The 17,486-nt window shown below is 35.8% G+C and overlaps 1 protein-coding gene across 1 annotated transcript; it reads right to left on the minus strand.

The window, feature by feature from the left end:
- Nucleotides 1-1,245: 1,245 nt before the first annotated feature.
- Nucleotides 1,246-8,439, minus strand: LOC106062972 (uncharacterized). The gene is made up of 2 exons (XM_056017782.1): nucleotides 8,206-8,439; nucleotides 1,246-3,680 (listed from the first exon to the last, which is right to left on the minus strand). The coding sequence occupies exon 2, from the start codon at nucleotides 3,502-3,504 to the stop codon at nucleotides 2,593-2,595; it is 912 nt and encodes a 303-aa protein (XP_055873757.1). The 5' UTR covers nucleotides 3,505-3,680; nucleotides 8,206-8,439; the 3' UTR covers nucleotides 1,246-2,592.
- Between the last annotated feature and the right edge of the window lie 9,047 nt (nucleotides 8,440-17,486).

Genomic DNA, 17,486 nt, shown 5'->3' on the forward strand with positions numbered 1-17,486 from the left:
GGACATGAAAACCCAGAAAAACAAGAAGAAAATATGGCTGTATGAACATGGTCCCGACTGAGGGGGGATTGCCCAGAAGACGATAGTGAAATAATGTTGCGGTCCTATGCTCCGCTGTTGCGGTCCTATGCTCCGCTGTTGCGGTCCTATGCACCGTGGTTGAGACCTATAGTCCATTAGTAGTCAAAAAGGGTTAAGACTCACTTAAGACAAACATTCCCAGCACTTTTAGAGAAATTTAAAATTGTTTGTTTGGCAGCAAATAATGGAAGAAGGAAGGTAAAGGCTTCCCACTCGTATGCCAAAGTATGAGAACCACTGCCTGAACTTGCCAACTCACTCAATTAACAAAACCATCCAGTAACAGCACGACATTATTAGACGTTGGTACAGAAACTTGATGCCATGTCCACAACACAGTGTCAATGGGCAAAGGGGTTCACGTTGGTGAGAGTTCAGTAGGGCTTTTCTCAACAGAAGTATAGAAAGGTAACTATAGTCTTACAAAAGTATGTACTTGTTTAGTATAGTGACGCACTATAGTTGACGGACTTTGAACGCGACCTTTAGTGACGTCGCAGATAGTGAGTTTTAGTTTGTTTAGGTATTATTTGAATCCGTTGGCATTAGGACTCAGGGGCGAAACCGTCTGTTATCGAGAGACTCGACTGTGGCCTATTCTAAATTATTGTTAAACAGTATATACTTAGTCTTTCACTTGTAGTTCTTGTACTGTGTTTAGCCAAACCAAACTCGCATATGAATGAATATACACACGAACAAGACACTCAAGATATACAAATGTCAGACGCATCTTCACAGTGGCAAACACTTTACAATATTGACATATTGAAAAAAAGAGATTTGCGTTTCAGGCCATAGGATCTATGGGCAGTTCACCTGTTTCAGTGGCCAACGGTTAACAAGAGTTTCATGTGGCCAGCACAGCGACGAACCGCCTTAATCATTTTCTTAAATAATGTCGGAGGTGTACGAAATTAAAAAGCCCAGTCTTCACCAGGATTCGAACCTGGGGTTCCTCGGTTCGGAAGTCAAGATCTCTGCCAGTCAGCCACCGCTTCGGCCTCAATTCACATATAACAAGAGCAATATAAGAATGTACCCTAACCCCCTAATGTGGTGCTCCCTCCCCCCCCCCCCCCCCCATGTACAAGAAAAAAAGAACACAGTGGAATTATTTCATAAAGTTACAAAATGATATCTATTTACAGAACACAGCACACATTACAAGCAAGTTGTGGATCTGGAAAATCAAATTTGTTATACACAACAATAACTTCCAAGGCATTATTATGTATAGCTTTTAAATTATTTTATTCCTTTATTATAAAAACAAAATTCTACTTTTAAAATCATTGTTGATTTAGAAACAGTTGAGTTTGTAGCTACAAGGTCAAGTACGTTGCGTGCTCCTGCCCCTGCCCAAGTGTCACTGGTCAGCAACGTCATGAGATCAATCAAAATCTAATGAGACTTAAAACTAATAGCATCATACATTGTTTTCTAAATCACAGGAATAGCCTTCATATTGAGTCAAATAATTCCAGTTGTTGTTATATAATTAAGCTATATTATTTACAAATCGAAAGTCACTGTTATCATCACTGAATTGACCTGTTTAGAACTCACCATTTATTTTTATTTAAATATCATAGATATCTTGACGTACTATGCTTTACTCTCCTTTAAAGTAATTAATAGCCTAACTATATCGTTCAGAAACAAGAGTACGTTCATAAACAAACAAGAGTGCAACCCAATACGCTTAAATACAATTATTATTAAAAATATTTTAGGTCAAAATTTTATTGGTTTAGAATAAATCTGACGGAAGCATAAAGCTAAAAGTTACAACTATATTTTCCGAGATGTTATGAATTGCTTAGTGAAGATATTTCTAATAGTAAAATTATGGTTTGTTTCTAAGGAATTAGTGTTGACATTACTTACATGTAGAGGGTTTCTGTTAAGACTAATGAAGCAAAGCTTTCTATATTTAGGAACAATAGTTGTAACAAATTTACCTATTCAACATAAAGCAAAGTTACCCTTTCAGATCTTGCAGTCTATAGGGCAGATTATGTAAAGGTCATCTGTTTCTGTGGCCTACGGTTAAAGAGCGTGTCATGTGGCCAGCACAACGACCAACTGTCTTTACCTTTCCCCAACTAATGTCAGCTACCCATTAGAGCTGGGAGGCACCCTAAAAATACCGAAATTCAAAATCCCATTCATCACCAGGATTCGAACCCGGGACCCGTCGGTTCAGAAGCCAAGCGCTTTACCACTCAGCCACTTCATATGTCTGGTATCGTTTTAATGATAAACTCTCAACATAAAGCCACTTTTAAAATAGTAAAATAATGTTTCTAAACAAAAAGATATAAGCATATACCTGACTTATAAGAGATGGAGATCTAGATTTCGTTAAGTTTAGGCATATTTTAAAATTTTAATGAAATGAGTGTCCATTTGGTGTGAACTAGTGAAAGTGAAATAAAAAGAATTATTAAAAAAAAAACACATTAGCACTAAAAATACCCGTACAACAAGAGATCAGTTTGATCAGTTCTATTTGTCAAAGTTCGTTACATCGTCATAGGTCAATGTTGTTTTTGGCCGTGTCACACGATACGAACGAAGATTGTCTGGGATAGTATTGACCCAAAGTTGGGTTAGTGTGCGGGATGGTAATCTTTTCTTGTCCAGGCCGGCCAGAAACCTTGGGGTGATAGGCCTGTATCTGGTCACCCCCAAACCGTCAGTTTGGATGTCTGCCGTTAAAGTCAGAACAGAGTTCACCTGCGTGTTGCCTCCGTTTGTGTGTCCGCCATAAGGCCGAGTGAGGCCTTTTTTAGAGGAACCGGAGGAGTGGTTAGAGGCATTGTCCAGCGGTAAGGCCAAATGATCCAAGTTGTCCGTTTGAAGCATGTCTTTACGGCGGTTTAGCTCTTGAACGAGTTCGTTCCAAGAGTGAATCATACGACGCGAGCCCCTGTTGTTCTGCTCGTTGAGGTTCACTTCCACCGCCGAGCTAAACACCTGAGTCGCCAACCGTCTCGGATGCATAAGGCTATGTCGCTGTCGGCGAAATGCATCGGGGTAAACGGGATTTGATTCATGGCCGGAGTCGCCGACGTCCGGCCTGAAAATAAAGCTGTGGGTCCTACGAGGAAGTTCTGATTGAGGCGGGAGATGAGTTACAGTCAAGCCACCCATTAACTGGCGCCTGGCCAGCTGCTTCTTCCTGTCCACGCGATGGTCCCCTTCGTCCATTGCGTCATGAGATGTTGCAGTAAGTCCGTTGCTGGATGAGGCAGAAGCCCAGTTCCTGGACTGCACTAGACGGAAATGACCAACAGTTGATGGCTCTTGAGCAGGAACTGGTGCCGCAAGAGTGGGCAAAAAGTGATCGCTTTGGTAAGGTACGTGTTGACTTCTGGCATTATCTTCACTGTAGCGACCTTTCTGGGCTGAAGGCATCTGTCACTTTTTGATTATATCTCTTCAATGTTTTATGCACGATGTGTTAACCAAGATTGAGATGTACAGACATATTTATATTGGGTGTAGCTACAGGAAGCTAGATCCCACATACAATCTTACAGCGGTGAAAATAAGGCGAATTTCATTGGTAAGTGGCATCATCTTTGCAAAACCTGTATAGAATAAATATAAATGTAATTAAAAAAAAAACGTAATATAGCAAACATTGCTGTTATCATATTTATTTACTACTAGGCTTATACGATTTGGCAAGTTGGAAGATTAGCCTAAGACTTCCATTTCGAAATGTATTTTATTGTTCTAGTACCTAACCCTTCCTACTTCATAAACGTATTCATATATTTGTCCTGCCCCCTGAGATAAGGGTGCTCTGTACGAGCATGTGCTAATAACTCTTCAAGGATTATAATGATTAAATACAGACCATGCTGTTCCAAGAACCATGGCCTATCTATTCACTATTTCATTGATGTACGTGTTTTCTTTAGTGGAAATTTTCATGCATGGCCGAAAAGTAATAAACAGCCAGCATAAAGAATAAAGGACGTGTAGATAAAATTGATATGATTATTTTTGCGCACTTTTTAGCACTTTCAAATCAAATTCTATAACCTCTTCTGTTTGAGGTTGACAGGGACCACTAGCTAATAATACAGTTTTAATTATACAGTTACTCTTCCAGATTTTCTACAGTTTGTTCATGGTAGCAGATGCCAAGCTTAAACACAGTGGCGTAGCTAGGAATTAGCCATTATTTTTTTTTTGGGGCGGGGGGGGGGGGGGGCTTGACTTCTTTAAGGGGCCCTGCATTTTACGTAATATTTAATATTTAATGTAAAAAAACATTTATTAGGGGCCGACTTAAGTGGGGGGCCGGGGGGATTTTAAAATTTCCCCCTCCCTCCCCCACCCTAGCTACGCCTCTGCTTAAACAGGTTTTAATATTTATTATTTATCTTCAATCTCTTTTTAGGTTTGACTAGACACAAATTGTTAAAAGAAAAACAAGTATTAGAGAGATTTGACTTTCATATTGATCGCATTATTATAAGGAGAACCAGCACATCACTAAAAAGACTCACGGCAGTATACATAGGCATAGATAGAGCTGGATCCCGTGTAACAGACTGAGAAACATTGTGGTAGACACGACAACGCTAGCGAACCCCCCCCCTCCCCCGCCCTAAGAATAATCAGAAGTCTCTTCATCAGTCTTTGATCAAAAAAAGTACACAACCTGTTGACATTGACATGTATGTCGGCAGTGTGTAAGTAAGCATGTTACGTGAACGAGGTCACGTGAGAACTGAAGAGCTATATATAACAACTCTAGTACAAAAGTGACAAGTATGTTAGGTGAGATTTGTTTCTTCTAGGTGGTCAATAACACGGGCAGTGTGCCAGGTACAACAGGAGTGGGAGAGACAAACATAGTCTAGAGAACTTCATGCAGTTGTTCTTTGAATAGCACTATCTATCTATCTATCTATCTATCTATCTATCTATCTATCTATCTATCTATCTATCTATCTATCTATCTATCTATCTATCTATCTATCTATCTACCTATCTACCTACCTTTCTATCTATCTATCTATCTATCAAATCTATCTATCTATCTATCTATCTATCTATCTATCTATCTATCTATCTATCAAATCTATCAAATCTATCTATCTATCAATCTATCTATCTATCTACCTATCTATCTATCTATCTATCTATCTATCTATCTATCTATCTATCTATCTATCTATCAAATCTATCAAATCTATCTATCTATCTATCTATCTATCTATCTATCTATCTATCTATCTATCTATCTATCTATCTATCTATCAAATCTATCTATCTATCTATCTATCTATCTATCTATCTATCTATCTATCTATCTATCTATCTATCTATAGAGAGAGAAAGAGCGAGAGAGAGAGAGACTTTAGATTTATGACCAAGGAATATTCACATTTAACTTGATCAACCATAATTGAACCATTACATATAAGTAAAAAAACAAAACCTATTAAAAAACTCAGAAAGACACAAATAAGTTGCATTTCTTTTTCCAGATGTTAGGGCGGGGCCATATAAGTATTCCCTTTCCTCAGTGCCATTGGATCACGGAAGAGGTTGCCTGAATCAGCCAGAAAAAAACAATGACTTAGAGTCTTAAAGTCTCTCGCACGACTAGATTAAAACATGGATAATCGTACTCGTAGGACGTAATCATTCTTTTTTCAACGAACGTCGTACTCGTAGGACGTAATCATTCTTTTTTCAAGGAACGTCTGTAATTTATAAAATAAAATTTAAAAAACAAAGTGGACTAGAATCCCAGTTTGTCTCATAAGACGATATATCCGCCCAAATGAACTACTGGTGACGTCCTCTCCTTGACGCTCAGCTGTGACTTAACACACTTATTCTGAAGCGCCAAAATTTGCTACAGTTCATGCATGTGAAGGCATCTGTTTTATGGCCAGCGAAGTTTTCCACCTTCCCAGATTCCAGTGCAAAAAAAAAAAAAGAATGCACCAGAGACTTATAGAGTCAACAAAGGGTGGTTACATTATTGGCCTTATTACAATGAAATAAGAGACCAAAGTAAAGGGAGATAATACGGTATTAACACTGCTCTGGAGCTAACAGATCAACAGGTTGAGAGAACCAACCCTAGAAAAATGATCCATGCCAACAACTTCCACCGATAAATCCTTTCATTTACAGAGTGACCGCCCTCTTATCTAGGTTCATTCTGTGCAAGATACTCTTAAGATATTATTAAGATCAAGCTGTGGGGACACAAAGGATCAAAATGGGCTCTGTTGCCTGGCAACAAAGAAACAAAACATAAGAGAATTATAGCCTCTGTTCGCCTTCTATTGATGAGTAAAGTGTGTGTGCGTGTGTGTGTGTGTGTGTGTGTGTGCAGTATTTTAGCTTCCTTAATTACACTGATAAGAATTGGGGTGTGTAAAGAATCTTGGTTGGTTTGGCTTTGCATGGTGAAAGACAAGACTTGGCGTCTGAGAACAGACCTAAGCTAAAAGGCTATTACATTAAAAAACAACAATACAATAGTACAATACATTTAGAGAAAGAGATATCACTGAATGTGTCATTACCTCAGACTAAAAGTGTACAAGACTTGTAGATAATGAATTATGACAATAGTGTTTGGCATGGCATGAACAAATTGGGCTGACGTGTCTTATCTCAAGTACACGAGACATTTCCGAAGAAGAAAGAGGCAAATGGAAAGGGAAACAAAACGTTGATATTTTAGCAGACGATTCAAGAACACACACACTCACAGAAAAATGATAGAAAGATTTTAATAGACATACAGAGAAAAAATGTGTCGAAAAATAGAAAGAATAACAAATAAAGCTTGTCTAAGTGAAAGAACCGCTAATTACTTTCAGTTTATCTGAAAATAATACTATCAGGATTTAGCTCCCTTTCTGCTATATAAAACAAAATTAATTAATTAGTACTAATTGATGAACTAATTGGTTAATTTTTGGATTGATTCGTGTATTGTCATCGACTATGAATAATTATGCAAAATTTCAACTTAATCTGAGAATGGGAAGTGGTGTACGCGTCAAGGTGACAAGAGAAGTGTAAACAGGAAGTTTATTAATACATTGGCTTCTCAAAGATTCAAGTATCTCCACAAGAAAGTACACATGTCAAGGGAGTTTAATAGTAAGGTAAGGTTTTTATGTTAACAGTAAACTCAGGTGTACCTCAATGAACTGTCTTAGGTCCACTACTTTTCTTAATTTACATAAACGATTTACCAAATTGCATTACCTCAGGAACAAAAGTCAGATTATTTGCAGACGATTGCATAATATATAGAACAATGAAAACAACACAAGACACAGATATTTTACAAAGAGAATTAGATGAATTACAGAAATGGGAATCAAATTGGAGCATGTCTTTCCACCCAGAAAAATGTCAGTTGTCAAGTGTAATAAAAAAAACTAAAACAAATTAATTCCACTTTTCTTATTCATGACAAACCAGTAACACAGACTAAAAAATGCAAAATACCTAGGTGTTATAATAAATGAAAAACTGTCATGGAATCCACATATTGATGAAACTGTAAAAAAATCAAACAAAGCATTAGGATTTATTAAAAGAAATTTCTATAAATCAAATAAGAACATAAAACTAAAATGTTAGAATAGAATATGCATCCTCCGTTTGGGACCCCTCATCTCAAGATAACATTAAGAAACTGGAACAGACACAAAATAAAGCAGTGAGATTCATAACAAACAAATATTCACACTCAACTAGAGTAACACCTTTAGTAAAATCCCTAAATTTAGAAAGCCTTCAGGACAGAAGACTCAAAAGTAAAGTAGCAATTATACATAAAACACTGAACCATAATCTTCAAATACAAAATTTAATAAAATACTCTGAAAGACACAAAGATAAGGCACATTATGATGCTATTAATACATATATGAATTGAACGCCACATTTTTAAATCGCAACTTTCTATTTGGTTGTTGTTTCTGTTCTCTGCTACCTTTTCATACTAATGAGTAAAAAAATTGTATCGATCCCACGCTTACATCGATGATACGATTACAATAAACACTTGACGATATCACTATTTAATTAGCATAATATTACGTTAGCGATACTTACGGTGGTGTAGATTTCGAGGTTTTCTTAAAATCCAATTCAAACACTATATCTAAATTCATTTTGTTCTAAGACCGAATAAATAAGAAAACTTGGGGAGGAACATTGTTTACAGCATAAAGTCTACCCAAGTTGTGTTGTCAGAAGTATTGTAAAAAATAAAAAAAGCTTAAGAGGCAACCCCTACATTAATGTTTACCAGATAAACCAGCGCAGAGGAGGCCAAACGAAATAAGACAAGCACACGGAAGAAAAAGAAGTAACGTAGAAAGGGGGAGGGGAAACGCTAGAAAAGGCTGAGATTAGCAAAAGATCAAAGAGAGTACATTGGTGGCATTGGAAGAAAGAAAGGGGACGCTATTCACATGTATTGTCACAGCGCTCGAAGCAGACGTGAAACCACTGAAAGAATGAATGAAATAAATCAATAATATTTCTTCGATAGTGAAAATGATTCGGCTTGAGAAATGGGGAAGAAAGACCATTACGATTAAATACTAAAAGAGAGTTCCAAAAATAGTATCAATGGTCATAACGTATTAGTATTTTATTAATAGCAATAACCGTTAACCTACTAATAAAGATGTGCTGTATTTTTTTTTTTAATAGAAGAAATGCTGCTATAGGGAAGATCTATGCAGGTATTTTTTGTGTGTATATTTTGACTTTGTTAAGGCATTTATTAAAACTTTTTCATGCGTCGCATTTTATGACTTAACACTGTGTGGATTGAAGAGATTCTCTTCTAGATTGGATGAAAGATATCCACATTGGAATCGACAATAAAATCAAATGAAGCAAAGAATGAATTTACGGAAAATAAATTTTAGTACAGAGTGGAAGAAAATAGTTGCGGTACAACACGCTCTGGAGCGTACAAGAACAAAACAAGTGAAACCATTAAGAATAGAAAGTACTATTGAAATGAAAGATGAAATTGAAATGAAAGATGAAATGGAAATGAAAGATAAAATTGAAATGAAAGATGAAATTGAAATGAAAGATGAAATGGAAATGAAAGATGAAATGGAAATGAAAGATGAAATGGAAATGAAAGATGAAATGGAAATGAAAGATGAAATGGAAATGAAAGCATGACAGATTCCTTTGTCAAATGGTAGCCTAAGAATGACCATAATCATTTTATAGGACGCTTAGTTATGAAACCATTCATCTACTATCCTCAAAGACTAGGTCTCATTATTTTAAAGCATTTAAAAGCTGCACAAACTGGACACATTGTTAGGATTCCCTTCTATGCCTATAAGAATCTGTTAAATGTTTAATAAGAGGAGATGGTTTTGTTTTTAAAGATTGCATGCCAAAATATTTTTTTTCAACAACCTATCACATTGAGAAATCAACTCTTGCTAGGACAGAGGCGGTGGACTTGCGCCATTTGTTTTTCAGTCTACTTGCTTTGAAAAAAAAAAGTTGTTATTCCAAGCACTTCGTGGGGGGTCTAGCACCAGATATATAGTATTAGTATAGTCATATATTATTCTCGTCAATCATTAGGCTTTCTTTTCTTTTTTACTCTCCCCCCCCTCTCTCTCTCTCTCTCTGTCTCTCAAACTGTCTCCGTATTTCTAAAGTTTCCTTTTTTTTTCCTTTCTCTCTTTCCTTCACTTTTTCTTTCTCTTTATATTTCTTTCTTTATTCTTTTACCCCCTTTTGATTCTCTTTCTCTCTCTCTGCATCTCTTTCAATGTTTTTTTTATTCTATTTCTCACTCTGAATCTCTCTTTCTTTCTTTCTCTTTTCCTTTTTTGTTTATCTGTTCTTCTTTTATTTCTTTCGTTCTCATTATATCTTCCCCCCCGCCTCTCTCTACTGTTCTCTCGCTTTACCAATTTCACCTTTCTCTCTCTCTCCTTTCACTATCTTTGTTTGTTTCTCTCTTTTTTTCTTGCCTTCCATCTTTCTGATCCTATTTCTCAGTTCTCTCTACCCACAGGTCAGAGTTCAAAGTTCACATCTTGACCTAATCACTTTGTTACAGCTTGTCGATGACCTTTTCATAATTCAATTTGTGCGTGTTCAGGTTCAATAACTCTCCTTTCTTGACCAAGTTACATCGCCCATTTGTTTTTACCTCCCTTACTGCTCCACCCGGCTATGATAATGGAGTAGCCAACATTTACGTGCTATAATAAATAAACCAATCAGGTTATTGATCACTTCAGTGCAGATGGTGGAGATAAAAACTTTTGTTTTAGAGTCAAAATTCTATAAACGTAACGCACCATGCAGAATCGAGTCTTTGATTTTGTTTGGTTTACATATTTTGGATGTTCCCACCAAATTTAAGATTATTACATCGTGACCTAAAACTCCCTCAGGACGAAGCTGGATGACCAGTTGCTCACACGGAACATAGACCTGTACCACAGCACCGAATCAGAAGCACCATTTGGTAAAGAGCCTTGCTGAGATTACTACCTCAGAGCAAGTGAAACTAAGCTGGCAGTGAGTTTTAAGTTCACCTTGTCCCCCCGTACAAGGACAGACCTAATGCCGCACACGAACCAGCTCTCTCTCTATCACATCCTTGCCCCTATCGTCCCTCATGCAGAACGCAACAAACGTAAAGAATGCGGTCTACTGATTCATCGTCCTCGATGCAGTGGCGACACCGTGTGTCGTAGTTTTCTCGTAACCGTCTGAAGTATGCACCTATTGGGCAGTGACCGACTCAGAACTGCGCTAGGACAGCCTGTTACGCACGATTAAGTTGCCACCACCCATCCTTTCGGTCCGCTCTACTCAACTACCTATAAAGCTCACGGCCCTTGTCGGAAGCGTCCCAGCCATCGTATCAAAGTGTCAACAATTGACTGTCGTCTAGGGATCGTACACTGTCATACATGCACGGTTCTTCATGCACGAATGCCGTCTGGACCACACACCACAGCACCACCCTAACATAATAACCTAACCTTCTTTATTCACAGTCAGACATAAAATGTTGTCACTTGACGTTGCAAGTCTCAGACTAAGTCACAATTTGAAGAGAATATCAAAGACTGATTTTAGTGTGACATTGTCAAAGATCTAAATACCCTTTGTATTTCTAAGACAGCCTAGGGTTATTGCCAATATTAGTGTCGTTTGTTTGGGACATCAAAATATTTATATTCTGGGTATTTGTTGAAGGCGGACTTGGAATCCCTGAAATGTTTGTTTCTGTTGAACTGGAATTCAAATCATTAAATAAGAACAATCTGATATAAACTTTGTCACATGTAAATTATGAGTGAGTCTGGTGTGAATGTACAACTTTGGTTTCTTATAGTTATAATGTTTTTTGTTTGGTGTAATGCACAAATTGTAAGACAAATTTCCTTACGGATAATAAAGATTATTATTATTATTATTATTTTTATTATAAATATAGGTGCCGTTTATTTGTGTACATCAAAATACTTAGGTTCTGGGTATTTGTTGAAGGCGGGCCTGGAATCCCTAATATCATTGGTTGTCTTGAGCTGAGAAGCTAAGTTGAAATACTCATGAAGCCATTTAATCTTGGCATAGCTCTGGGCATTTGTCCAGACACTGAGATCCAGGCACTTTCGCAAAAATTATGTGAACTACACAAGTTGTTTTAATGAATAATGACGTTAGGTTTTTTATTTTTTAATTCTTTGTTTTGCTTTTTTAGACATTATTTGGCTTGTTCTTGCTTTTACAGCTACCTATATTCCTTGTATTAAGAAAACAATATTTTTAACGGTCCCGTAGTCTGAGCCTCATCCTCTGTTTTTAGGATCCATCATTCCAAGAAACCATAAGAGACTAGAACGCTGTCGGGAAGAGCTATTGAAACTGTCTTTGATGAAAACGAACCTTTCCGTACATCGCAACAAGGACATTCGTATTCCGAAACGTGTAATATTCAGATAATGACATTATTAGGACTTTTTATTTTTACTTTTAGAAACCTGGTGAACGCTGGGATTCTTCTATTCGGGATCTTTAGGATTTAGGGTATCTCTGAGTCCACCCAGCTCTAATGGGTACCTGACATTAGTTGTGGAAAAGCAAAGGCGGTTGGTCGTTGTGCTGGCCACATGACAGCCTTGTTAACGGTGGGTCGCAGAAACAGGTGACCTTGACATCATCTGTTTCATAGATCGTAAGGACTGAAAGGCGAACTTTTTTTTTTTTTTAAAGAAACATAATGAAGGGAGATAATTAAATTTTATTTCAAAGATACGAGTAAACTATTGTTATAGATCTTTACTTACATGACACATATCAGCGGTAAACATATATACAGTTCCAAACCATCCTATTTCTCCCCGAAATACTAGACGCCTGTTCTTCATATTATCGACAGAAAGGTCTATAGTTTTAATGTCACTGCTTTTGATATAGATTAATGTATGGTGAACGATAATAGAGAGTGTTGGTGATAACATACTTCAATATTTGTGTATAATTACACCCTAACCAAAGCCTAGTACAGGGCCGCAGAGAATGGCGGCGGGCAGAGTTCGGTCCCCAGACAATTGCCCGGAGAACATACCATACACCAGGCTGCCATCTTTGAGTTCTAGTTTACTATTGTTTCGTATCTGAAGGGCGTGAAAGTTTGAGTTCTACTTTTTACAATATTATCTGTCTTCGATTTATTTCCCAGCTTTAACCAGTAAGCGGCTACAAGTTAACAAAGAAAGCTTTTAAAGTTCTATGCACGCTTTAGAAAAAAAAATAAATATTACACCTTGGGTCCTCTGCAATTTGAACAATTCGACACATTGGAATATTTGACTTTTTTAAAATTTAGTTGTTTAAAGAATATTTTATTCTTAATAATATAGATCTAGATCACAATCATCTAACCCTATCTCTGTTGAACGATTCGGGCACCACATGAGATCTGTCGCTCGTCTTTCTCCATTTCTCTCTGTGATTTGAAATAGAATTTCTTTCAATGACAGGCCAGTCCATTCTTTAATGTTGTACTAAGATCCTCTTCTGTAGTTCAGCAGTAAGCATTCAAAATGTGTCTATGATCTAAATATTTTGGGAACCAAGTATTAAGATTTTTTTTCTACTGACGCCTCTAATTCCGGGACTGAAGAAGTTATCACTTATGTAGCCTACTTATGTACTATAGGCCTACATAGGTTGCATTATCTCTGATACCAATACATTAATGTTTACTAAAGTTGCGGTTACCTGCTATCACTTCATCAACTGAGAAGGTACTTTTCAATAAGTCATCATTGTGTTAGGTCTAGGCTAGGGTCTTGTACATTTAGGCATTTGATCAATAAACATTTCTCAATATGTAAACAATGTAAATATTACATTATAATGTTTTGATCAAGTTATAAACAATTACAGCAACAAGTCTCTATTTCCAAAAAATGCAAAAATATTTCACATAACAATAAGCCTAGCTTGTACTATACAATTATTAAGAAACTAAAAGAAAAAATACAGAAATACAGAAGTCAGGATTTAGAAAAACAGTATATATATAGTCCTATGGATATGTTGAATAGTAAACACTCACACAAATACACATTTAATAAGATCTACTGACACAAATACATATCTAATAAGATCTACTCACACAAATACATATCTAATAAGATATACTCATACAAATACATATCTAATAAAATCTACTCACACAAAGACATATCAAATAAGATCTACTCACACAAAGACATATCAAATAAGATCTTCTCACACAAATACATATCAAATAAGATCTACTAACACATCTAATATGATTCATGCATACGAACTCCACCAGTCACGAAACGTCTATGGATCAACTCATAAAAATGAGATAAATACCTGGGTATTAGCTATGGCCGGAATGATGTCACCCACACATCAGTTTCCCCCTTGACGCAGCTGATGTGTCCAAAGGAAAGACACATACTGATACAGTCCGAGGGTTGGGCGGCGAACCAGGACAAGGCCATTCGTTATAGGAGGCCTGAACACTGACCTGCAACGTCACAACCTGTGGGCAGTTTAGACCAATAGCTCGCTGCCTGCCAAGTCACAGGTTCACCCGACAAATAGCACCTGACAAAAAGTTCACACGAAAATAGTTCACCCGACAAATAGTTCACCCGACAAATCGTTCACCCGACAAATCGTTCACCCGACAAATAGTTCACCCGACAAATAGTTCACCAACCGTTGGTTCTCGACAAATGGCTCTCAGACTATTCACAAACTATTAGTTCACAGACAAATCACTCACTGGGTAGTTACATATTGCTAATATTCTCGTCGAGTGTTTCATTTACAAGTTTTCAAGTAAAAGGTTCAGCTACTCGCACAGTATTGAAATAGAATATATTACACCATCATTATATAACTACACGAATGATATGTTTTTTTAGCGGCCCCGGTAAGGGGAAAAAGCCGCTATTAGGTTTGTGCAAAATGTCCGTCTGTCCGTCTGTCACACTCAGATCTCGAAAACTAGAAGAGATATGAAAAATATTATTTCATCATTAAATCCGGCTTGAAAAGTTTAGGTGCAACGGCTACTTTTGGTTTTCTAAAAGCAAACCGTTTAATTTATAAAATTAATTATGCAAGCGATTTTTTCATAAAAATACACCAATTCTAAAACAATTACGTAAATGTAAGGGAGGCAATGTTACAATATGCTAACAAAGATGGACATTTTTTGTGTATTTTCAGTATCACTAAGTCAAATATATTTTTAAAATGTACAGGAAATGTTTACAACAAATACAAATAATAGTTAAAGACGTTTTTTCTGGTCAACTAGCTGCTAAAATTAAAAGAAAACATTTCTGTTTGTTTATAAAGGCTAATAATGCACTTTGTATGTAAATATCACGCACATTTTTTTAAATGGACTTTTTATGCAGCGATTTTCGTGCAGTAGCGTAACGTCGCAACATGATCAGGTGCTAAACCAATTCCTTAAACTTTTTTTAAAAATCAGATTTTATTTATTTTTTGTTTAGCGCCCCCATCCGAATAAAAGAAGCTTATTTTTGTGCGTTTTGTCTGTTGGTCGGTCTGTCCGTCACGATTAGATTTAAAAAACTAGAACTCTAAAAGCTATTGAAAATCTGATTTACCCTTTAATGTTCCTCCCATAACATCTCAATAGTTTTAAGTATCTAAAATTGATTGTTCCGGATTTTTTTGTGCAAAACTAATCAACGCCAACAAATGTTTGTTTGCTCTTCTAACTTATATTACATTCAATTTCCATGCTTAAACGTTGCAAAAACACATTATCAATAATATGTTGTTCCGTTTTTTATGTAAATAGCATATTAATGCTAAATCAAAATCTCTATACTGACTTATATTTCATTAAGTGTAAAAATGTTCCGGATATTGTTTTATAAAACATGAATTATGCCTAATGATTGTTTGAAATCGCATAAGGCTTTTAAAAAAAGTAATTTACTAGAATTGATTACTGAAAATTACTTTTTAGACATTTAATTTTCTTGTAAAACATAACATAGAAGTTTTGTAATCGATAAAGAAAGTTCCGGATTTTGTTTCTTACAAATCGTCGCCAGAAATTTCCGAATTTATTTAAAAATCTACTAACGCCAAATAATTGTTTGAACTCCCTCTTCTAATTAATAAACAAATAATCTTCTCATTTACGAAATAATGTTTTTACGGATTTTTATGAAAAATATTTTAACTCACTACTCTCTTACAGTACATTTAACTTTCTACCTAAAACATTAAAAAATCTAATTATCGTTAATATTATGTTCCGATTTTTAAGTAAAACAGAATCCAAACACCAAAGTAAGGTATGAAAATCTCTCCACGTGGCTGTAGTACATCTAATTTTTATACGAGACCATCCAAAAAATTTAATTAACGGTATTACATTTATCTGAAATTCTCTTTTTCTTTTACTATTTATACAAACATCCGGAACAATCTATTATATAAACTTTTCAATTGTGTTCATACCTAAAAATTATTGCGATGTTTTGAAACGTAAAATAAAGGTTAATCAATTTTTAATAACTTTTAGTTGTTTTTTTTATATCAAGATAACGGACAGACCGACTGACAGACAAAACGCAAAAACAATGTGGCTTTGATCCTTTTTAAATAATATCTATTAGAACTCAGTGCACCAATGTCTATGAACCCTCGTTAAATATCTCGTGTAAATAAAGACATTTTTTTTTATGGTACCGGTACTAGCCTATTGTGAGGTAATGGAATTTTTTTTCTTTGACGTCATATGAATGGACTCTTTAAATGTAATGTTAAAAGAACGCACTCGGTGCACCAATGTCTATTAACCCTCGAAAAAATTGCTTGTATTAATGAAAACATATGTTAGTCTAACTAAGCCGTGTGACGTAGTGTTTTTTTTTCCTTTGACGTCACATGGAATGAATTCTTTAAATGAAATGCTAAAAGAACGCACTCGGTGCACCAATGTCTATGAACACTCGAGAAATGGCTCGTGTTGATAAAGGTGATTTTTAGTCTAGCTAGGCCTTGTGACGTAGTGTTTTTTTTTTCCTTTGACGTCATATGGAATGAATTCTTTAAATGAAATGCTAAAAGAACGCACTCGGTGCACCAATGTCTATGAACACTCGATAAAAGGCTCGTAATGATGAAGGCGATTTTTATTCTAGCTAGGCCGTGTGACGTAGTGTTTTTTTTTTCCTTTGACGTCATATGGAATGAATTCTTTAAATGAAATGCTTAAAGAACGCACTCGGTGCACCAAAGTCTATGAACACTCGATAAATGGCTCTTATAGATGAAGGCGATTTTTAGTCTACCTAGGCCGTGTGACGTAGTGTTTTTTTTTCCCTCTGACGTTATATGGAATTAATTCTTCAAATGAAATGAAAAAAGAACTCGGTATAGTAATGTTTATTAAGCCTCGTTATGTGACTCGCGTTTAAAAAAGGAATGATATCTTGATTTAGATCTAATCTAGATTTTTTAAACTAGATCTAGATTTTTATTACAGTATATCTAGATCTGGATTTATATTCTAATTAAAATTATTTTAGAGTCTAGATCTAGAATTTCTAGATCTAGTTTAGACTAAAATAGACTAGATTAAGATGTAGAATTTCAATTTCTAAACTTAAAGTGTAAAAAAAAAAGTGTAGATTTTCATTTCCAAACGTTTTGATCAATATTGTAATGTTTTAATATACTAAAACTAATCTACTATTTTTTTATTAAATTTAAATTTAAATTTACGGCAAATGAATCTTTGAAACATTATTACTTTTGACCATCGGATGGCTGCCTGG

This window comes from Biomphalaria glabrata, chromosome 1 (assembly GCF_947242115.1).
Source record: "Biomphalaria glabrata chromosome 1, xgBioGlab47.1, whole genome shotgun sequence".
Classification (NCBI taxonomy): Eukaryota; Metazoa; Mollusca; class Gastropoda; family Planorbidae; genus Biomphalaria; species Biomphalaria glabrata.

Excerpts from the sequence above, each read along its gene's own strand:
- LOC106062972 (XM_056017782.1), bottom strand. The coding sequence starts at position 3,504 with ATGCCTTCAGCCCAGAAAGGTCGCTACAGTGAAGATAATGCCAGAAGT.